Source organism: Cucurbita maxima, unplaced genomic scaffold (genome assembly GCF_002738345.1).
Source record: "Cucurbita maxima cultivar Rimu unplaced genomic scaffold, Cmax_1.0 Cma_Scf00020, whole genome shotgun sequence".
In the NCBI taxonomy this organism is placed as follows: domain Eukaryota; kingdom Viridiplantae; phylum Streptophyta; class Magnoliopsida; order Cucurbitales; family Cucurbitaceae; genus Cucurbita; species Cucurbita maxima.
Window position 1 is genome coordinate 2716808 of NW_019272036.1, and position 23638 is coordinate 2740445.

At 35.7% G+C, this 23638-nt stretch overlaps 3 protein-coding genes across 3 annotated transcripts; 1 reads left to right on the forward strand and 2 right to left on the reverse strand.

Moving 5' to 3' along the window:
* Positions 1-369: 369 nt before the first annotated feature.
* On the reverse strand, positions 370-1227 carry LOC111494495 (cytochrome b5-like). Its single transcript, XM_023144437.1, has 3 exons — positions 1036-1227; positions 861-927; positions 370-754 (listed from the first exon to the last, which is right to left on the reverse strand). The coding sequence occupies exons 1-3, from the start codon at positions 1120-1122 to the stop codon at positions 513-515; spliced, it is 396 nt and encodes a 131-aa protein (XP_023000205.1). The 5' UTR covers positions 1123-1227; the 3' UTR covers positions 370-512.
* Positions 1228-1901: 674 nt separating this feature from the next.
* LOC111494351 (cycloartenol synthase) lies at positions 1902-10956 on the reverse strand. Its single transcript, XM_023144274.1, has 18 exons — positions 10558-10956; positions 10008-10193; positions 9736-9825; positions 9291-9485; positions 9129-9213; positions 8307-8473; positions 8038-8226; positions 7695-7808; positions 5562-5684; positions 5362-5484; positions 4731-4829; positions 3836-3892; positions 3705-3751; positions 3471-3614; positions 3054-3231; positions 2584-2664; positions 2347-2430; positions 1902-2202 (listed from the first exon to the last, which is right to left on the reverse strand). The coding sequence occupies exons 1-18, from the start codon at positions 10777-10779 to the stop codon at positions 2086-2088; spliced, it is 2301 nt and encodes a 766-aa protein (XP_023000042.1). The 5' UTR covers positions 10780-10956; the 3' UTR covers positions 1902-2085.
* Positions 10957-15418: 4462 nt separating this feature from the next.
* On the forward strand, positions 15419-22398 carry LOC111494484 (V-type proton ATPase catalytic subunit A). Its single transcript, XM_023144425.1, has 19 exons — positions 15419-15709; positions 16274-16400; positions 16582-16637; positions 16719-16775; positions 16865-16976; positions 17079-17116; positions 17211-17312; positions 18266-18322; positions 18412-18483; positions 18592-18693; positions 18775-18970; positions 19728-19834; positions 20671-20865; positions 20970-21056; positions 21159-21263; positions 21443-21540; positions 21650-21728; positions 21829-21917; positions 22010-22398. The coding sequence occupies exons 1-19, from the start codon at positions 15632-15634 to the stop codon at positions 22122-22124; spliced, it is 1872 nt and encodes a 623-aa protein (XP_023000193.1). The 5' UTR covers positions 15419-15631; the 3' UTR covers positions 22125-22398.
* Positions 22399-23638: the final 1240 nt, after the last annotated feature.

Genomic DNA, 23638 nt, shown 5'->3' on the forward strand with positions numbered 1-23638 from the left:
CATACCATTATAGGCACGATTTTGGATCAAATCATTTAAAACGGTAACAAAGTGAGGTTGGTTATGTTCAATAGTATTTTCACAACAAAACACCCGACGTTATCCATATAGTATAAATCTTTTGAGTTATTCCTATATTCGTACAATTTTAGTAGATCAAATGAAAATCAGTCTTTCGGCCGAATCGAATCATTTGGCCCAAGTACTTCAAACTTACTATTACCAAGTTTAGTATGATTTTTTAAAAAAAAAAAAAGGTTTGTAATTGAAATTATTTTTGATAAACTAACTAAAACATTTAATGTTCTTGAAGAAAAGTATGTTCCAAACCTAAATGTGTTATTTTTAATTTCTCAACAATGTTACAAATTCATATCAAACCAAAATGATAATAATAATAATAGAAAATAAAAAGGTACAAACGCAATGAACATCAACAGTCAATGGAAGCTTCAAATTCTTATTCTACCATACTTGTGGGGGGAAAATTAAAGACAAATCTAATTTTATTTTTAGGCCTTAATTTTCAAATAGGGAAAAGCAAAAGCCAAGACTAAGAGCAATAGAGGAATTAGAACGTGTAGAGGCGAAAAGGAAAGTAGACTTGGAGTTGGTTTGTATGGAGTAGTTTCCACATATTTTTGTTCGGTCGGGAGAGTCAACGGGTCGATTTTACCTATCTGATATTTTTTCATCATCTCTCGAGCCGTTTCACTATGTCCAACACTCTTAAAATCAAACGTTGCATCTTTTTCTGCAAATTCAAATATGTTATAAGGTCCATGCATTACAGTCCGATATTTATTAAAAAGATATATTTTGGTTAAAAAAGATAGTAAACAAATGCAACAGCATCTTACCCACAGTCAATACCAAAAGCTCACTGCCACCTGGGTGGTCCGGTAAATAAGAAGTTACATCATACACCTAAATCAACATGTAGAGATTAGAAATATATCCCAAAAAAATAATAAATGGAAAACAAGAATGAAATTAATTATTTTTTGAAAAAAATAAAACAAAAAAGGAACATACATAACCAGAGATGATAAGCCAGCAATCTTTCTCGTGGTTGTGCTTCGCAACTTCATTGAAAGTATAGATTTTAGAATTTGAATCCATTTGTGCGAACCGTACCTAACCAAATTTTCCGACCATAAATATAAGAAGAAGAGGAAGAAGAAGAAGAGAAAAAGAAAGGCTTGAGAGTTGAGAGGCACTTACTTGTGTGTCTATTTATTTTGGTTCTCACCACCACAATACAAAATAAAATTATTTATTATCATATTTACTTAATTTTATACAATTTATTTAACGTTGATTGGGTGAGGAAACGTGGACTAGATCTGCGGCCGAACCACGTGAAAAACGACCAAATGGTTACATCCATAATCTTCCGGTCCCCTCCAAGTTTTTTGCCTTTTAAGATGTTGAGCCCAAGCCCACGTGTAGAGGAGGTTGGGTTGGATCGGATGCATAGTACGTTCACACATGCCACTTGAACCCGTTCTCCCTCGACTTAGACAATAAAAAATGATGATCTTAATTTTTTCCGAGATGATTTAGAGCTTAAGTAGGTTTTATTTGTCTTTTTTAAGTTTTAGATAATTGTCTCTAAATTATAAGTTATAATTAGTCCGTGGTCATTATGGTATTGATGACCATGGAAGTTGCAACCTTTCAATTAATCATAGGTGGAGTCTTATGTTTAGAACTTGTATGCTAGAGTTATTCGTGATATTGATCAAACCTCTGGTGGAGTGATTTGAATCATCCCGAGTTTAGAAGTTTGTTTTCAAATTTCGTACACTTTTTCTCATATGTAGGACTCTATCTTCTCGAGTAGATAAACAGATGAGGCATAATTTATGGAATAAAATAATATGGTAAATGAAAGTATGTACTAAGAAATTTCATTATCATTTGCATTATTGGAACCCAAAAAATATCTGCACTCCGGCAACTAGATCAGGTAATAAAGAAACATTGGTTCATCTGATTGAATTTAGAAGAGTTGAAGAAACCATAAGAATCTGAAACAAGCTGTAAATGCTGTTATGACTGACACAATGGTAGCAATACATACTATTTAAGGGGTTTCAGTACCCGGCTACGGTATTCCCCAAGGGCCCATATAGGGAAAATGTTACGGTATGCTGAATAGCTAATCATGCAGTTCTTGTTAAAGACTCCCATGATCTCCTGTAACAAAGAAATCTATAAATTAAAAACACAAATACTGCACTAATTCTAGAAAATGTGTTGCTTACATTCTTTGATATTGGTAACTGCAAACCAGGCTGCATTTTTTAGTAATTTAACTGACAGAGTAAATTTCATAGTTACCTCTTGAGGAAAATCTCCGTCTTCCATCTGAGAATTAATTAATACCCTTGCTGCACGGTGTAATGGTGTTGGATCTCTCTCAGACTAACCACGAGAAAAATTGTAATCATTACAATGATTTCATATCAAAAGCTTAAAAACATCTTAGAAAGTAACCAAATTATACCCAATATGAAGTAAATGCAAAACGAATCATGCTAAACCAATATTTGAATGAAACCAATGAATCTCAAATACCTGCCCAGCATCGATGAGGGATAACATAGCCCAGCCAGTATTGACAATATGTGGCCTGTCATCTTTAATATTTGTGTACACCTGTTCAAATGATAATAAGATTCATGAAACGGAAGAGGGAACAATAAGATAAAAATTAGTCAGGTTTCACATGATCACGTGATCTCATGATCCAGCAAACGTAGTGGGTTTATATAATTCATAACATAAAAGTAAGCCCAAAATTCCAATTCATTGGGAAACTTAGGATGTGACTCGTGACATAAAAGCAGGCCAAAGTTTGACTCCGTTGAAAAAATAGACAATTTTGTTCAAGTAAATACCTAGCCCCTTGTAAAAATGACGAGAAGAAAATGCCTATCCACTGAATGTAATAACTTAGTAGAAATGCTAATAAAGGTGAAAAAAAAAGCAGTATAATTACACTCCTGAGCTAGAGAATTTGAAGAAAGTTCAATAATTGATACAACCTTATTCTGGCAGGAAAGGTAACTTTCTCCCCAGCCACCGGCAGCAAGCTCTTTGGACAACAGGAAATCACAAGCTTTACGAAGGCTAGAACAGTTATTGTATCTCCTTCCAGCAGCGACCAGCCCCCTTATCCCGAACCAACCACCATAGGTGAAGCAGACTCCCCAAGATCCATACCTATTATGCAAGTAATCCGATAATATTCATGCATATAATATTATATCAGCCTATGCCGCTCACAAGTCACGGTATAGTATAGCACAACAATACCATTCTAGTAGAAAAGTCATTCAAAGAGACTAAATACTTTTTCTCAAGATGGAAAACCTACTTTCATAGAGCAAATGAAAGGATGTATAAAGGAACTAAACGTATCAAGTTAACTTTAAAAATATAACCAGGAAATTGAAACAAACCAAGATCCATCAGTTGCTTGTATACTTTCAATGAAGTCCGCAGCTTCAGCAATACAATTATCAATTTCATCCCTTCTATGACCTGGATATAATTTCTTGAATGCTGCAAGTGCTTGAATCGCTGCTGAGGAACACTCGACATATCTATATATTCAATTGGTCTAACATCAAATTCAAGACTAATATACAACAACAAAAGGCTAAACAATGAACATGAGTGTTTCAAAATCTCACGGGTAGTCAATGACAATATCGCCAAAAGTTTCAGCAGGGTTCATTAGCTGAAAATTAAACGCAAATAATAAGTAATCCAAGCTACAAGAAGAGGGAAACAAAATAACGTGGATAAGGATTAATTTATTTACCTCCAGCCACCGATATGACCTGGTCAACTCATAAGTTGCAAAGCCACCATCAGTATTCTGCAAGCTAATAACTTGGATTAAAGGAAGGCTATGGCTAATTAACTTGCATTTGAAGAATAAATATATAGAGTATGCTTGGATTGTAAGAAGCCTAAATTATTTTGAACTCAAGGGTAATTAATAGTACACCTTCAGATTAAAAAGACGAAGAAAATGATATATATTATACCTGGTGATGCCAGAGAGATCTATAACGAAACCTAACCCATATATTTGTTATACAAGTCTAACCCATCAGCATCCAATTCCAATAGACACTTACGTGTATTATTAAAAAAGCATACAGTCATAAACCCTGATTACTTGAAGTAGGCACACAGGAGACAATGAAGAACTAGACCCGATATCCATTTGTCACGCAGGTTGAAGTAGCCACAGAGGTCAATTAACTCGATTTGTTTGTTTAGTTACTATGCCTACCTCGAAGTAGGTTTTACACGAACCACTATAAGACACAAGGGTGACAGATCTTGTGAGCTAAAAGTATCTAAAGAAAGAAATTCATCAATTGGCATCCGCGCATAAGTTTTTTGATATTGAGTAATGGTTGACTGGAAAAAAGTCTTTGGTTGGTGGTGATTCAGCTTGCATTAATGAGTACTCAATCAACGACAGAAACATCTTTCAATGAAAATCTTATCAATTCACCCATTAGACAACAAGACTTCACTAGTCAAAACTAAACATAGGATCAATGCCAAGAAATAGACATTTAGGTTCAAGATTTCAAAAAGCTTGGAGAAGTGGATCTTGAGGGAGGAAATTTTTCAGCTGAAAGTCAAAACCATACCAAATTCAGAACCATCTTACATCAAGGCACATTAACCACGGTTACCTGTAAGGACAGGATGACATTTACTGCGTTGTATAGCTGTTGTTCATCAATTGACTTCCCTACTATTTCTGAAGGAAGTTTTGACAATAAAAGAACAGCCTGCAGAAATAGACAAATATCATTATTTAAAGAAAAGTAATGACCAATGATGTCTGATAATTATTCGGGATGGTAAGGTGAAGCAATGCCGGAAATTTTCATTTCCCACTCTAGTGGACTTTCATTTTTCATTATAGATGGTCAAACTGAATATGAGAAACCTCCTCAAGAAAAATTAGTATTCTTCCCCATTTAGTTTAATACTCTAAAATATTTTTACATATAACAAAAAGAAAATCATAGTTTTTTGGGAAAAAAAATTATAAGATCATTTTGATTGAATTATTTCATACCTTTTACTAATTTAAAGGTCTAAATAATTGCTAATTACCATATGAATTAAACTTTAACTATCAAATCATATGAAAAATAAATTTAAAAAACAGGTTTAGAGTCGGAGGCAAGATAGAGAACATATTTTCTATCGTCTCCAACGCTTTGATGGAAAAGAAAAATTATCTTCAAGGAAGAAGTATTATCCCTAGCAGTGGTAAACTCTACAAAAAATTAATATATAAAAACAAATCCATACCTTCAAACCTTCAGCAGTGCAGTCAGAGATGGGCCATCCGTGATCCGCAGTTGAAAATGGCCATGCACCTTTTGAAATATGACGGTACCAACTTTGTAAATCTCCAGGACAATCTTCTAAGACCTGTAAAGAAGAAAACTGAACAAATACACGCAAGCAAAGAAGAGAATGCGAAATTAATAAGAAATCCTTCTAAGAACCTGGGAGTCTTTTATATACTTGTGCGCCTTTCTTAAAGTTGTCTCATATTCTTCAGCGAGCTCAGTTGAAATGATGGCTTGAACAGCAAATGCAGTATCCCATAATTGACTTCCATTATAACCCTACAGTAAACAAACATAGACATGTATGATATATCTTCGGAACTTCCAACTGTTGCTTGGTGATGATAAAATCTAATAGAGCATGCTCAGAAATCACAACCAGCTCATGCTTACTGTAGTGCGAACAATCCGCTGAGAGATAATTTCCAATTGGATGAATAATGTTTAGTTTCCTTCCTTTTCAACATTTTTCTTCTAAAATCTAACAAGGCATGCTCAGAAATCACAACAGCTCATACTTACTGTAGTGCAAACAATCCGCTGAGAGATTACTTCCAATTGGATGAATAATGTTTAGTTTCCTTTCTTTTCGATTGGTAGACCCACTTGCGAAATATTAATTGGTATACCCACTTGCTAAAGGACTCACTAAGGCAACCTTTGTGCATAGTGTCTCAGTCATACCTTTTCAACCAAGTGGTATCGTGATCTTGACACGCTCACGACCAGTCTTGAGGGAAACCCAAGCCCCATATTCATTTTTCGTCGGGCTTTATTGCTTTTCGGACCTTAGGCGAGATTTGTCTTCGTCAACTGAGCATCACTCATGCAGAATCCAAGGTTGTTCAGCCACACATGCCACCTGCACGTGTATGTTCAATCATCTACGACACAATCGACTTGCTTCTACACTAGTCCAAGTCAATCGGCTCAACCTTGTTTTTTACCATAGTCAAGGTCTCTCGTGTGCAACGTCGATCCAACATCATCTTGGTTCCCAATTAACATGGCCCTCCTATCTTGACATCATCCCAAGTCACGGGGTGTCATCGGTCATCCAAGCTCACTGGGTCATGTCATCAAGCATCGAGAGCAGGCTCACTTGTCGCTCATAACATCAAGACATCCCGAACATCCATCCATCCGGGTTCTGTCAAGACATTGGCCCTCTCATGCCCATACCATGTTATTTACGAACTCCGTACCAGATAGCAGGTGCATAATCCAATCTCCGACACATGGGCTGCGGCGCAATATTGGCGCACCTGTGCCGCCCAGTACTATCTTTGAAAAACTCATTTCAAAGGAAGTCGCCTGAGACCCTCGTTTTGAAACACTCGCCCTCACTGTAACACATGCATGTGCCACAGGATAGCTCGCTCAGGCCTAAGAGTGGTGGAGAGCTAACACAATGCCTCCTCCTAAGATACATTTTGAGGCATTTCCAAATTGATGGGTGTAGACATGGTTTCGGCAAACGGACATACGGTGTCGTGGAGTATTCGTCCAGTGTCCGACTGGCATCGAATTTGGCGAAGTTTCATATTTCATATGAACGGACTTGACTCCGGAACCGCATGTCCAAATTCCCTTCAGAAACCCAACTTTCGAGGTTAAGGCCGGAGGCCCTACCTGGCCCTTCAACAAGCCTATATGGGAACACTCATGTCTACTCCTTGCCCCTATTTTGCTTATGCCTTTTCCTCTTCAATGCACACATTATATGGTGTGTTGGATAATGCACCGTCCTCCTCATTCGCATCATGGCATTCTTCTATATTGGCCCTCGCATGGTTGGATGGGCGCCACTTGAAGGTCGTCGAGGCTTGTTTCGATGTGAGGGTCACAATCTACTCTCTTCATAGTATGGTTGTGACACATAGCATTGATTGGGTATTAGCTACCAACTTGAGAGGGACTAGCGTGAGATCTCAAGCAGCACTATTAGGAATTAATCTAAAAAGAGATTCCTCTTGGGTGATAAGTTATTTTTTAAAATAGTGGATCTTAGTCCTTTTTTTACTTTTCTTTGGAGTTTTCGTTTCTTTCATTTCCATGTTTCTTTCTCACTTCAATGAGAAACCATACTTCCACAGAGAAAATGAAAGACCGTGGTTTTTTCTTATACCCCTTACATCATTATGTATATACCACATATTCTATGAATGATAGGAAGAAAAACCGTTTTCAGTATAGCCATCTTGCTTCGAAGATCATAATTGGAGAAAATTGGTAGGAAAAAAATAGGATTCATAAATTCAGAGAGGCAATTTGACGTTATTTGTGAACCTGCATTTTCATGCCATCTTCAGCAATCCACAGATAGTCATAGATTCTAGGAATATGCAATTTGAATGCCTCTGAATGTGGATCTTCCGCCCAACAGCAAAGCATGTTTAACACCTGCACAAAAGAAGTAGACAATCAAGGCCTCCATGCGAAAAATTATAGAACACGGAGTTCCATCCAGGTAAGTTCAAGACCAGAAGAAAAGAGCTGACCTAATTGTTTCATTAATGAGAACTTCGTAGATGGCCACAAAATTAGTTTATATACAGATTTTTCTTTTTGATATCCAAAAAAAGTAGTCTGTTATTCATGTAAAACATAATTTATAGTTCCTAAAGCATACCTTGTTGACAGGCCCTATGCATATATACCGAGTATTTTCATCTTCATAGTGGATATGCTGCATTACACTCTGCAAAGCCTTCTCCCTCAATCTTTTTGCAGGCCAATGCATAAAAAGAGGCTCATAGACATGGTGCAGCGTAGCCCACAGAATATCCTGAACCAGCGGATGTGGGTAATATAGATCTTCCTGACAACAATGGCAAAGCAAACTGTGACCATCAAAAAATGGCATCTTTCAGAGAGATCTTCAACATTTTCCTTACCCACCTTTGCACATTGATTTCGAGCCTTATTCCAATCAACTTCATGATAAGGAACAAGATAAAGTTCCTTCCTTAAAGATCTAATTATAGGCGTTATAGGACCAACAAATCTCTTGCCATACAGATAACACATAGGCAAGTATACCATTCGACAGTGACACCACATCCTTCCTATCAAATGAAAAAATTAGGAGTCACCAACAAGAATTAGCAGCCATGAACAGATGATAAAGTTACTATAAAAGCATTGAAAATAAGATATAAAAAAGAGACGATAAGAATTGAACTTCAAATAGTTCATTTCGCAATGGTAAAACACTGAATACTTGGTGGTATAATCTGATAATTCAAAGGTGTATGTATGAGATGTTATTAACTAACAAGAAAAATGCATTCAGGAATAAAACTCTAATTGATCACACAATTAAACAAATCAAGAGGAAGATTGAGGTATTTAGTGAAGAGAAGATGTGCTCATATCGCTAATGAAATGGCATATTTCAATTATCTTTTTTATCCACTAAATTCTACAATTCTTTTGGATTTTGCAATGGAGTTCAATTTATTTCTCTCTCTGTTGCAAAAATAAGGTCTGACAAGGGGTTTCCTCCACATTTTAGAAGCTGTAGTGTGCAAAATAAGTTCTCTTTCATTAGGTAGGTTAGGCTCCTGCTTGAAGTTGAAAGAAAACACACACACAAGATTACATACGAAGCAGCAACAATGGGTGGAACAATGTCCTTCGAATCACCGTTTGAATAAGAACATATATTGCTGTTTGAATAAGCTGATTGTGTTTCATTAACAAAAGGGAATGATGATTGACCTGGATGACAAGGGAGAAGATAAGGCAAGAGCCATAGCTCTGGAGGAAGTGGATTATTTCCAGCCCATTCATATACTCCAAGTACCTGTCACCAGTGAACATTAATTACATCAACTATTGACTTAGATCATAAAACAAAGAATCAGAGACTTGACACCATACTGAAAGCCACATTTTCCCCCAAGAAGTAATCGCAGCTGCACCACCATGGTCCAAGATCCATTTCCGTGCTTTGTCCACAGCACCCTGCCCATCTTCAGCTTCTTCACCAAGCAATCTCAAAGTAACATAATTCAACACAGATCCGAACATTGTGCTTGGGCCCTCAATATGTAAACCCCAACCCCCATCTTTATTCTGCATTGACATAAAACATCCTTTTAAGTTATTTAATTCATTTCTAAATGCTAAGGAACTTAATGTTAGTTCTGTTCTAGCCGTTTCTACACCATAAACCTAAAAAATAAGCAATTCAATAAGGCATAATTGCCCGTTTTCCAGTAAAATTCCTTTACCATTTACCTTAGTCCTTCAGTGGATACTAAGCCAACCATGGAAGAAGAAGACGAAGAAGAAGAAATAAAAAAATTAAAAATTAAAACCTTGCCTGATGATTGTACAGATATCTGCAAATCTCACGCTGGTGTTCTGTAGATAAGACCGCATTCAAGGCGCCAGTAATGGAAAGAGTAATGACCTGCAATTGGTAGACCAACATAACAATGTACGTGGTTAACAATGCATCGTTTCTTATCATTTAAGGGATGGGGAAAATTGGCATTATCGCTGTACCATACATGTTCCTAGAAGCTCAGAACAAAATACATAATCTATAAAGTCAGATATATCGAAAATGCAGCTTCGCAGCTGTTCTCTTACCAAACCAGGAATTAGAAACATTGGGCCGCCATAATCACCAGGCCAATGACCGTCATCTGCCTGGATTGTTGAATAAAAATTGATAGCCCTTCTTAGAGTGCGCGTTACTGCTTCCTCTGTCACGTCTTCTTTATCTTTAACTTTGACTTGCGGTAGATTCACAAAGGACGAATTCTCCTTCGCAAACTGCAATTGGAAAATCAGAAACTTATAACTATAATCCCTCATCCAAAACGTAATAGTAAAAAGAAAAGAAAAACTGCAATTTTCTAAAACCCTCTCTTCCTAAGCAGTAAAGAATTTCCTTGCTCAATGAAGTGAAACTTTTGCGTATTCCTCAAAGCCCTGCTATGAATCCAATTAGCAACAATTGGGGGTGGGAGCACAATTTGCGGATCTCAATACCATAAATTCATGAGTGTCACTTTCAGTATTAAAATAAGTAGAAGACTTCTTTATGGCCAAATCAGCCAGATGAACAGAAAAGCGGCATGGATCAAGGAACTGTGCGGTCAAATTTCAAAGCTTAATGTTTAGTTGGAGAAGGAACCTGCATTCGCATGAGGAGATCAGCACTATGCTTCTTCTCGAATCTGTGATCGGAGAAGTGCTGACGAGCCTGTTGTATTTGCTGAAGATCCTCCGGGGAGCCGAGTTCGGGATGAAAATGCCAAACTTGGCGGCCGACGTGGTTGTTGAGAGTTGAAAGCCATCCGCCGGCATTGGAAGGATCGGAAGGCACTGTATCTGCCCCAATCTTGAGCTGCCACATTCTGGTTTGGATTGCAAAAGAATTTTGGTTGTTGAATTCTATTTATGAAGAAGAATCCATTCAGTGCTTCACCAAGCCACTCACTCCCAGTGTTGTATCTCCCTCAACTTCGATGCCGTTTGGGCGGAGGGTTGTGTTGGAGGTTAATTTATTTAGTCTAAAGAGAATACAACCATGGGAGGGTAGAACTTTATGCTAGGTAAAGAAAGTTAGGAAAAAGTTTAATGCAAATTAATTCATTTCATTAATGAATAGGGGCAAAATAGACATTTTACATAGTGCACTCCGATCAAATATCGCAAAAATAATAGTTCGTTCAAAAGAGACTTTTCAATGGATTTCCTTGTTGGCTCGCTGAGGGCCATGAATACACTGTTCCTTCCCTTCTTTCATTCTGTAATGTTGCTTACGGGAAAGGAGGAAGACAAACTTTTCGAGTGAAAAGAACAATATATGGTCTCATATATACGTATATATATTTATATATGATAGCGAAACCAAGTACGATAAGTAAAGGAACAATTACCTTCGTTTGTAATATTGGCTATGATAGCTCATTGTAGTCCTAATGTACGAGTTTTGTATTTACCATTTTGCCATCCAATTGAACAGGGGTCAATTGTGGAGCAAATTATCAGGATATTGAGATACTAAGTCCTACGAATTGACTAAGAGACAAAAGCTTAAACGGTCAAGCATACAAGAAATATGATTGTCTTTTAATGACAGTCCCTAGATGTAGCAGTCAATCGGCAGGACATTCAAAGAAGCTATGCACCTTCACTAAATGTTAATAAAAACAAGCCCTTTCTTCTGTCTCTCATCTACTTAAAAGAAGGTCAAGGGTAGCGCGTTCTTTTTTTTGGACCTATGTGTACGCTATTACAGACGCATCATTAAACACTTTGCGAAGCGCAGAATCCTATCGACTTTGCAAGTAGACGACTTTCTATTTGGGAATTATACAACCATCGAACTTTCTTTATCATGATCCTACCCACACCTAAGACTCAAGATTGAGCACCAAAGCAGCTCATAATAACATACCAAAAAGAAGAATGTGATGAGTTCATATTCACTATAAAGCAGATAGTGACGATGCTAAATTTTAGAGGATGTATCAATTCAACATCCAAACTAATAATTACATCAATTTATATCATTATTAATTGTTTTCACTTAATTTCGTTTAAATAACAGTTGTATAAATTTGGGTTTGGACTCACTTCAATAATACTTTTAAATCTGCCTAATGCTGCAATTAATGAGAAAATTATTGAAACACAGCTGTTAAAATTTAAAACTAATATCGGTAGCACCCTCATCGAGTAAATATTTTTTACACGAATTCTAGAAAAGTCAAAGATAATCATATGTTGACCCTTTTGCTTTTTTTTTTTTTAATCAATTTGGATCTCTTCGTGACTGTTCTCATGAATTTTGTTTATGGTTCCTAAAACTAAACTTAAATATGAATCTAATAAATAAAAAATTGGATAAATTTAGATATTGGAAGCTCGAGAACGAAGGTCCCGAACATTGACAATGAAATAAGTAACCATAATGGATGTTTCTTAAGAAATACTAGTAAAAATTAATTGGATTTTAATATGAACCTTAAAAAAGTATGATTTAAGGATACATGGAAGAAAAACACTGAGGCCCTGAACAGATCAAATTACTCGATATTTAAGTAACGTTAAAATGACTCACTAAATGAATTTTTCTGTCCATGAAATTTTAATTCTGAACATAATATGACAGGTTAAGATTATATATGAAATTTGATAGTAATTGGATAAGATTAAGTAGCTAAACCAAGTAACGATGTAAAATGATTATAATGCCCTAATTTATCTTTGATTTATGATCTAAATGATCTCCAAAGGTAAAGTTTGAAATCTATTGGACATGTTTAGAGGTTAAACCAAGAATTAGTGAGTAAAATGACCAAAATGCCCCTAGGAACGGTATTTCAAGGTCTAAACGGCTCCAAATGAATTATTAATTTTTATAAGGCCTCTTCCAAAGGACATAACTGTATGTTCAAGATTTCAAGTTGATTACAGCAAGTTTGAAACCTAAACCAAGTTAGAGCCTAAGAAACGCTTAAAGGGAATACATCAGGTAGTTCTTCCTAAAACTCAAGACTCAGTCATGTAAAGAATTCATTATGACTTCATGATATTCTAAATGACTCATGTATGTTACTAAGTTATGCAAAGCTTAAGACATGATGATTTATTCTTTCAAAAATTACGAACCTTTGAAATTATATGTTTAAAACTGAGAACCAAGGAAAATACTACATAAGCTCTACAACTACCAAGGTAGGAAAAATGCTAGGTATCACTCAAGAATAAAGGATCAATGTCCTTAAATTCGAAAACTCAAGGAACTCCTAAGACCTCCCACGGTACAGCATGTTCATAACTCAATATATGCTGCTTAGAACATATGAAGCCTTGAGCGAAGGTATTTAGATTATGCCGCTTGGAATGTATGAAGCCTTGGGCATAGGTATTCAGGTTGTATCACAGAACAAGCTCTGAATGCAGGTTTTCAGACTACGCTGCTTGGAACATATGAAGCCTTGAGCGTAAATATTCAGACTATGCTGCTTGAAACGTATGAAACCTTGGGCATAGGTATTCAGACCATCACAAGGCTAGCCCTGGATGTATAATTAGACTACATCGTTTGGAACGCAACAAGCCTTGGACATGGGTTCAAACTGTGTCGCTTGGAACATATGAAGCCTTGGACACAGGTCGTTAGGTTCATGACTCGTATCGTAAATCCTAGGGAGAGTATCTTGGAGAACAAAACAAGAACAGAACAAATAAGCAAGAACGAGACAACGATCCAAGACTAGAACATGGATCAAGATCCAAGTTCTTACGATAAGAACCCAAAGCCATAATAGTAATACCCTTAGGCCAGAACCAAGATTGGGACCTTAGAATCCAAGGACCAAGGTCATAGATTATGTTAATAAATCACAAGTCAAGAGCATAACCAAATGACTTAAGTACTTACAATAAGAACCCGAACAAGAAAATAAAGAGTGTGGTACTCTAGCATATTAAGGACACGATTAAGAGCCTACAAGTAAGCTACTTATTGAGTCTTTGTACTCACTTCATGCTTTCTATGTTTTTTAGGTAAATAAAGAGCTAGTTGAGGTCTGGAGCAGGTGCCATAACAAGCCTCACCTGTCGTCCTCAACCCTTTTTGTATTTAAATATCTTCTGTTTTTTCCTAATTTCCTGTCTTAACTATTTATGTATCAACTCTATCTTGATATAATATAAATATAATATATATTATGTTTTAAATTCTCTTTGTTTTATATCGCAAAAAATTTACCCATATTTTTTCATCAACAAGTCAACCCCAAAATCAAGTCGCGTTCGTGCCTTACCTGAGGAGTCGCTTGCACAGACAAAAAGGAAAGATGTGGCTGATTCTTCCTTTTCAAGTACAAAGGGACATGATAGCTACAATATCTCACAAACTCATGACAACGTCAACCCCTGGAAGGAAAAGAGGATGGTCAAGTGTTACTCTTGTGAAAAATATGGGTACTATGCGGTAGAATGCCGCAAGAAGAAGCGAGAGTAAGAGGCAAACCTCACATTCACACATGACCAAGAGACCACATTAATGTTGATCAAGAAGATGTTAAACTTATTGAGGTTTAACAATGAAAAGGTTATGGCAAATCTTATTGTAAAAGAAGAAGACCGAATGGAGACCAACATGTGGTATCTAAACAACGGAGCGAATAATCACATGACTGGAGATCGAGCAAAGTTCAAGGAGCTTGATGAGAAGAATTGGAGTGAGTGGAATATACACGTCGAGTGGGTTGACTCTAATTAAGTCGCCACTTCTTTCTATTTTTATTTTTAGGATATATTGTTATTTAAATATCCGGATTCAATGAAAAAATAAAATCATCCGCAGAATCTGAAATACGTTAAGGTTCGTGATATATCATGAAAATACACACATCCTGATTATAAACAAAATTGTTAGTAGTTTCTAACTCAGAGGAGACCTAAGTCAGTGTGCTTAAAGTTCCCCTATTCAAAATTCCTCTCCCTTCAGATTGTTCTTCCCGCTTCAATTATCTGTTTTGACATATTCCGATCGTGAGCTGCATCCAACATTTGGTATCAGAATTAGGATGCCGAAACAAATGTAGTCACATAACAATATTATTTTTGGAGTGGAAATGGATATCATTTTAATAAATTTAGGGATAAATATTTATTTATTCTCTAAAAGCAATAAATTATAATATTATCAGAAATATAAATATTAATCCAACAGAGTAAATTTGGTTAATTACTGATTATTGAAACCGAACCGAACATTTTGATTAAATAAATAAAGACAATGGCAATATTGTAATTAAGTAATTATTCGAGTCGAGTCGGGTCGGGTCGATAACCCGTGCGAAATGCATATCCATTGACCATTATCCAATCCAACCCAATCCAAGTGGAGAACGGGTCGCCACGTCGCTGACCTGGCAGCGGGACCCAAAGTATTCCACACGATCTTAGCATACACCCTCCACCGCCGAATCACATTCGACCCTTCCCAGTTCGCATATCATGATATGGATTCATGATTGATACTCAATACAAACAATTTCTACTCTGCCTTCCTTCTACACACACTCTCCCTCTCCCCCTCGCTCTGCTTTCTTCTTCGCTCGCGATCTCCTCTCCACCTCGATCGGGACCGGTAGGGTTTTGATCGATTTTTGTTATTATTTTGATCCTTCCTTTCTCCTGCTAGGAGTTTGATCTGCTTTCTTTCCAATCAATTGTTGTTCACAATGCCGTCCGTCTATGGAGATCGGTTGACCACCTTTGAGGACTCTGAGAAGGAAAGCGAGTATGGATATGTCCGGAAGGTCCGTCCCAACTTCTCGATCTGTTTACTTTCTTTTTTTCTTTCTCATTTTTTACTGTTTCGATTGTTTTCTCGATCATATTACATGGGAATCAATCGGCATAACTTGATTTTATATGCATTCTCCGCATACTTCAGATGTCAATCCTTGTTTTGTTTGTCACTTTTCGTCTTCTCGTCTCGATGCGCAATTTATTTCGTTTCGATTGAATGGTACTAGATTTAGATTTTTCAGATTCGTGTTTGATCTTCCATTAATGGATCGGGGCTTTTATTTATTTTTTAAATTGTTTTTTTTTATCTTATTTAAATCTAATGATTTTACTACTAGTTGGTATCATATTTTGCTTTCTATATTTTATTATTAATGTTTTCCCATTGTAAAAAGCGAATCAAGTTTGCCCATTATGAAAAGAAATAAAATATATCATGACGATTTTAGTTAGTTATATGCTCATAAATGTATCAATATTAATCTCTTTGTATGTCTTTTTCTTAATATTTTTTTAATCTCTGTATCAAAATTTTTTTTTTTTGGGTTATGAAACTCTCATGTCGTTCCCAGGTATCTGGACCAGTCGTTGTGGCAGATGGCATGGGAGGTGCAGCCATGTATGAATTGGTTCGTGTTGGTCATGATAATCTGATTGGTGAAATCATTAGATTAGAAGGAGATTCTGCCACAATTCAGGGTATGCTACATTAGCGTAGAGTTCATTATCGCTACTACGTTGGTTCTCCTTTTATATGTCAAGAAGATGTCAGAAGACCATCCTAAAATTTCATCATTCCATGCTTATTACATTATATTATTCATGTTCAATGTTCTAAGCCTCGGTAAATTGACTGGATTTTTCCAATTTTATTTTAAAGTTTATGAGGAAACTGCTGGTTTGATGGTGAATGACCCTGTTTTACGTACTCGTAAAGTAAGCATTCCTTCTTTCAGTTATTATATTTATACTTTCAGTTCTTGAATCTTTATGAATTATCGGCGTGTCAACTATCAGCCATTGTCAGTGGAGTTAGGACCTGGAATACTGGGAAATATATTTGATGGCATTCAGGTTTGCATTACTTCACGAATGTTTGTATTTTAGATTTTTTACTATCCATTTATTATTGATTTCTTTTAACTTAAATTTTGAGCAAGTAGAGGCCATTGAAAACAATTGCGAAGAGATCAGGAGATGTCTACATTCCTCGTGGTGTTGCTGTCCCTGCACTTGACAAAGACACACTTTGGGATTTTCAACCCAAAAAACTAGGTATGTTACGAGTCTTACGACCATACAATTTGTCTTACGTACACGTCTTTGGTTCTGTTTTTTTAATTGCTACAAGTTTGTATCTCACAAAAAACATTTCAGGTGAGGGCGACTTATTGACAGGTGGAGACTTGTATGCTGTAAGTTGCTGCTATCTAGCTTTTTTCGTAGGCCCTTGAAATAACAATGTTTTTGCTTGCTCCTAAGATCTAACATTGATACTTTCTGATTCAGACTGTCTTTGAGAATAGTCTAATGGAGCACCATATTGCTCTTCCTCCTGATTCTATGGGGAAAATTACCTATGTTGCACCACCTGGTCAATATTCACTACAGGTTCTAGTCTTTTCTTATCTCCTTCCCCCCCCCCCCCTTTTCATTGTTGTTACGTATTTTTTTCTCATCTATTTTTATACCTTTTAATATCTATCTTGTACTAAAAATTTAAATTTAGTACTATGTTTTTTTGATATTGGTGGTAGGTTATTTTTATTATTATTATTTCTTTTATGAGGATGGTGGGGGTTACAATACCTAAACATATGTTCTGCCTGTTGTATGCAATTATATCTTAGCAAGTTGCTGGCGATGGTTTGCTTCTATACTTAGCAATTGAAAATATATTATTATATGTTGTACGTATTAGTTAGATTCTCCTGGCCTTTGCTTATCATTATCTTGTTTATTATGTATAGTTCTCAGACATTACGGATTGGTTTCCAGAAATGTTTTCTGGTAGGTGGTTTTTGATTAATTGAGGGTAGTTCAGAGAGCTCTTTTGGTGCTCTATTTGAAATAAATAGATCAGACGCTCTTCCATGATAAATATAAACAACTATATATACATAGAAATATAAGTAATGTAGAGAAATTTAGGTTTTTATCTAATTTATAATTTAACATATTAAACTTACATTTTGTAATTATGAGTGGAAGTTTGTGTGAGTATATCCATCGATGAATCAAGAATTTGAACTAGGGTTTACATATAGATGTAGGAAGATATGTTTGGAAAGTAAGCAAACCATTTGATATTTGGTATTGGCAGGGGCGACTACCATTTTATTAATCGATCAAAACTCTTTTTATGATCTTGCTGAAGGGATAACATTTGTATTGTCTTAACAAAGTATTTTGTAACTGAAGTAGTATTTTGATCAATTTCCATTACGGTGGATGTTTTTTAGTTTCCTTGGTAGAGCATCTTTTTTCCCTTGACCTTAGGCTGCTGTTTTTTCTTTTATGTCAAGTAGATGCTTGTTTCTTATCCAAAACATCTTTCGTTACAGGACACTGTTTTAGAGCTTGAGTTTCAAGGAGTTAAAAAGCAATTTACCATGCTTCAGGTTTCTAAATGATTTATTATTTATGGTTCCTTCATATTTTCATGGTTCATTAAGTTCTTATGTATTCGCGTGTGTCTATCCCTGTGTAGACATGGCCTGTACGTACCCCTAGACCAGTTGCATCTAAGCTTGCGGCCGATACCCCTCTTTTAACTGGGCAGGTATATAAGATGGTTGTTTTACCTTTGGTTTTTCCCCTTATAGAAACTGTGTATTTCTAGTAATTTATTTTTTTTAACTACATCTGTGTATGTGACTTTCACGTGCAGCGTGTTCTTGATGCCCTTTTCCCTTCTGTTCTTGGTGGAACATGTGCCATTCCTGGAGCATTTGGTTGTGGAAAAACAGTCATTAGTCAAGCTCTCTCTAAAGTAAGCTATTTTCTATATCTAAGGTTTGATGTGATCTTTTGTGGTGCCAAAATTTACTATTGCTGCTTAATTTTCATGCAGTACTCAAATTCTGATACTGTGGTGTATGTTGGTTGTGGAGAGAGAGGAAATGAAATGGCTGAAGTTCTTATGGATTTTCCTCAATTGACAATGACATTACCTGATGGCCGTGAAGAATCTGTCATGAAGCGTACGACCCTTGTAGCTAACACTTCTAATATGCCTGTGGCTGCTCGTGAAGCTTCAATTTATACAGGTAATAATTGTCCAAGATCCCTCTTTTCCCATTGACCATGTGTAAGTTAACCACAATGAACTCTAATTTATTTGGTGCTATTGTCTTATTGTATCCTTCTTGTTCTTTGCATTGCTATTATGATGAACCATGAATGTAATTTGACCGTAAAAAATTTATTTCCTTTTCAAATTGTCTCAATATTGTATTTCCTTCTATTTTCTTTATGATAAACCATACTGTGATTGAGAAAATGAAAGAATACAAAGGGCATCAACAAAACCAACTCCCGGAAGGAACCAAACTAAAATAGAGAAGTGCTCCAATTAAACATGATAATTCCTAAGGGTAATTACACCAATCCTTACACGCCAACATCCAAGGGGAGACATGGAAACTATCAAGAGACCAAACTTTTTTCCTCCGACTTCTTTAACTACTATAAAAACTCCATTGTTTTTCTCACCCCAAAACATAACACAAATGCTGGCAAGCCACAAAAGTGGCCCTTTTACGTGAGGAAATATAGCATAAACTCCTCGAACATGGAGCTACAATCTCTAGGCCGGGCCGAGTTGAATATTCTGTTGTGTTCTGTTGAACTCATTGATAAGTACATCTTGGAAAGAATTAAAATACTTGCAGTTGATTTTTACATTAAATTTTCGTTGTACCTATATTCTATCTTAACATTTTATTTCTTTCAAGTTTTGTTGAGCGTGGTTGAGATATATTTGTTGTATTGATATCCACCATAACAATGCATTGATGTGTGCAGGAATTACTTTGGCTGAATACTTCAGAGATATGGGATACAATGTAAGCATGATGGCAGATTCAACATCCCGATGGGCAGAAGCACTGCGTGAAATATCAGGACGACTGGTAAATAGCTGGAGCTTGTTTTCTAATTTTAATCATTATCTTTACATATATTAGGACTTGTTTAGAAAATTGTGTTTCTTGTGTGATTTGGTTAGATTGATTTGGTGGTGCACTATTCTGACCTTTCTTTTTCTCACCAAGCACCATCATCTCATAAGTAGTAACTAAAACTTTCTCACTTCCAGCCTTATTAATCTCAATAATACTTAAATCGAAGAAACATGGGTTGAAAGTGTGGTATAACTGTATAAACCCGATTGTCATTCTTTAACAACCTAGGCATAGACATGGTAGGTAAACATACGTACACTCATTTCTATAATTTATTGTGCTATAATATTTGCATGTTAAATAAAATTGTTACATTGAAATTGCAAAGTAAAAGACAAGATAAGAAATATGACATCTCGAAACCAATGAAGCAAACTGTATATCCAATAAGATTCATTGTCTATTATCAAAGGCGTTTAAAAGGAATACAAAACTAAATAAACTCAATTATATATTTAATTATATTTTTCTCATTTCCTTGTTATTATTTTTTAAAATTTTAAAATTTTTAATGTTCATCTAGACTTGTCTTTTTCACTTGCCTCTAAAATTAAAGAGCATCTTATTCTAGTTAAGCATCTGATTAGTTTCAAGATGTTGTATGTACGTCACACTGACACAACTCAATATGATTTGTCAGTGTTGCATATAAGCATTCTAAAGACAGTGTCCACTGCTTAGATTTCTTGGCTTGAAGTTGAACTCTTAAGATGAGTGCACGTAACTATTGTATTTCTGTTCTTGTCTTATTGTTGTTGGACTTGTCTTCTTTGTTCCTTTTTCAGGCTGAAATGCCTGCAGATAGTGGATATCCTGCATACCTAGCAGCACGTTTAGCCTCTTTCTATGAGCGTGCTGGTAAAGTAAAATGCCTTGGTGGGCCAGAACGAACTGGTAGTGTTACCATCGTCGGTGCAGTTTCTCCACCAGGAGGAGATTTCTCTGATCCCGTGACATCTGCTACCCTCAGTATCGTCCAGGTGAACTTTTTCATGACTATTCTAATCTGGTTAGATTTTATATAGTGGTTTCTACAATCATTATTTCGCACTGTGATTATTATGGTTATTTAAATGGTTTGTAGGTTTTCTGGGGTCTAGATAAAAAGCTTGCCCAGAGGAAGCACTTCCCATCCGTAAACTGGCTAATTTCGTACTCAAAATACTCTACTGTATGTTAGCGGAGCTCTCTGACTTGTGTTTTCCTTATTTGTATCTTCCATACGAATTCACTGAGTAATGCATCTTAATTAATTTAACTTTTTTTATTTTAGGCATTGGAATCTTTCTACGAGAAGTTTGATCCAGATTTTATCAGCATCAGGACAAAGGCTCGAGAAGTTCTCCAGAGGGAAGATGACCTCAATGAAATAGTCCAAGTATGTCTGCTGAGTGCAAGTTTCCCTCCCCCTCCTCCTCCCCCTGTCCAGCTCTCTCTTTCTTTCACAAGTAACACATCCACCCATGCATACACATCCGAGGAGTATATAAATAAGACTTGGTGGTGAATTTTTATAGAAGACAAATTTCACTATTTTTGATTTTGGGATTATGGCAGCTTGTAGGGAAGGATGCCTTGGCTGAAGGAGATAAGATTACCCTAGAGACTGCAAAGCTTCTGAGGGAGGACTATCTCGCTCAGAATGCATTTACTCCGTAAGTCTTAGCTACATCATCCTTATTCTGGTCTTTACTCCAGCAGTGGATGTTATATAGATCAACTATTTCTAGATTTTTTTTAATAAAAAAATTGTGGGTATGACAGGTACGATAAATTCTGCCCCTTCTACAAGTCGGTCTGGATGATGCGCAATATCATCCATTTCTATAATTTGGCTAATCAGGTAGAGCTACTACTGTTTTTGACCAAATCATATGATCATTGTTGAAATGTGAGGTGGTAGGGTGGGGGTCATAATTTTGGTTGGATATTGTTTGTTGTAGGCAGTAGAGAGAGGAGCAGGTATGGATGGCCAAAAGATAACATACACTTTGATTAAGCATCGGTTGGGAGATCTGTTCTATCGCCTGGTGTAAGTAAAAAAAAAGTGGCATTGCCATTGCCATTGCAATATTTTGATTGATTGTGATAGTAGATAAATTAAAAACCTTTGGGGTTTTGCAGGTCTCAGAAGTTCGAGGATCCAGCTGAAGGAGAAGCAGCTCTTATTGAGAAATTTAAGAAGCTACATGAAGATCTTACAAATGGTTTCCGTGCTCTCGAGGATGAAACTCGGTAGATTTTCTTTTTTTCTTTAAAAAAAAAAAGATTGCCGACTTCATTATTATTTTGCTTTTGTGTAGCATATTATTATTCTTATTACTAAGATGTATTTTGCTGCAGTCGTGCGCCTTTCAGTTAGCCATTATTTAATAATCATATGTATTCTCTTTTTCCGGGTACGACCTTGACGTTCAGATGTGAGATTCTTTGTATTCCCTTATTCATATTTTTACCAAAATCTGTGACATAATAAGATTGAATCCGCGTTTGAATTTGGCGGTTGCATTTGCTAAACCTTTGTTTTTACACCTCTCCTTCCAAGACACAGTGATGGAAGCTCTTGTTTTGGTACGGACAGAAATGAATGTAATTACATTTGGGTTACATGATTTTCCATTGTTTCATTTTCATGGGCCATTTGTATTGGTTGGAAAAATGGGTTAAAAAAAGATCCAACTAAACCGGAATGGAAGCTATAATTCTAAACCGAAATCAAATCTATCTTTTAGTCTCGACTAAGAGATCCATTTCTCATATCTCAATTGAAGTGCTGAGCCTCACAACCAGTACTTCAACTAGTTCTTGTGTTCGCTTCACAGTCATTACTTCAACTAGGTCTAAAGGTTTAGAAGACCTCTATCCTATCCATCAGACAATGGATGCTTTTCATTCCATTTTTTTTTCCCGTACTTTCACCTCTCTTGTTCGTAAAATAAATGTGTGACAACTTTCAAAATTGTGTATTCAATTCAATGATGCATTACTTAAAATTTTAATTTGAGTAATTCCATTTTAATTTGAATGGAGATCTTTTAGTTGTTAAGAAGAAGGTTGTCCAAAAGTAGTATATACCCGAAAAACTTACCTATAGCAGTAAATAAATAATCTTATTCATGGATTCAACGTCTCTTGAAATTAACAAATGTCACTAAATAAACAAAAATATTAATATAGAAGAGCGAATTGTAGATTTTTTTTTAACATATAAATGGTAAGAGATATTATTTTTCTCCACCCAATTAATGATAATAATTGGTGTGATTAATGTTTTGACAATTATTTAAGCATGCCAGCATTGACGTACGTATGCACATAACATTTGGGATATAAAGTTGGAAGTTAATTAATTTATTATGACTTTTTCATAAACCATTTACGGTGGGAATTTTAATTTCGGCTTTCATAACAAATTAATAATGTGATAATTCAATCAGTGGCTGAGGCTAATTTACATCACTGCTACCAATTTCCTTTCACCTCATCTAAATTCATCTAAATAATGTTCATAATCATTCATTAATTAAACACCCATATTGCTAGACACTTAAATGTATATATTAAATTATTTAAATAATATAAAATTATTTTTTAAAAAAATCTTTAAATAAACGTTTCACCATATAAGTTTAAATTTTTATTTTAAGGGTGTGTTTTGAAATATTTATTTATAAAGGTCAAATTTAAAAGTAGAGATGAGGGACAAAATTGGTAATTAGTTTTTATAATTTACCCGAAATATAATATTATATA

Bases quoted from the DNA above. Each gene is read 5' to 3' on its own strand.
- LOC111494495 (XM_023144437.1), bottom strand. From the start codon at position 1,122: ATGGATTCAAATTCTAAAATCTATACTTTCAATGAAGTTGCGAAGCAC. The intron at 928-1,035 runs GTATGTTCCTTT...ATGTTGATTTAG, and splicing joins GGCTTATCATCTCTGGTTAT to GTGTATGATGTAACTTCTTA. The intron at 755-860 runs GTAAGATGCTGT...TTGAATTTGCAG, and splicing joins GCTTTTGGTATTGACTGTGG to AAAAAGATGCAACGTTTGAT.
- LOC111494351 (XM_023144274.1), bottom strand. From the start codon at position 10,779: ATGTGGCAGCTCAAGATTGGGGCAGATACAGTGCCTTCCGATCCTTCC. The intron at 5,485-5,561 runs GTTCTTAGAAGG...TCTTCTTTACAG, and splicing joins AGTATATAAAAGACTCCCAG to GTCTTAGAAGATTGTCCTGG. The intron at 3,893-4,730 runs GTAACCGTGGTT...ATTAGCTTGCAG, and splicing joins ATGTCATCCTGTCCTTACAG to AATACTGATGGTGGCTTTGC.
- LOC111494484 (XM_023144425.1), top strand. From the start codon at position 15,632: ATGCCGTCCGTCTATGGAGATCGGTTGACCACCTTTGAGGACTCTGAG. The intron at 17,313-18,265 runs GTTCTAGTCTTT...CTTTCGTTACAG, and splicing joins CTGGTCAATATTCACTACAG to GACACTGTTTTAGAGCTTGA. The intron at 21,541-21,649 runs GTAAGTCTTAGC...TGGGTATGACAG, and splicing joins GCTCAGAATGCATTTACTCC to GTACGATAAATTCTGCCCCT.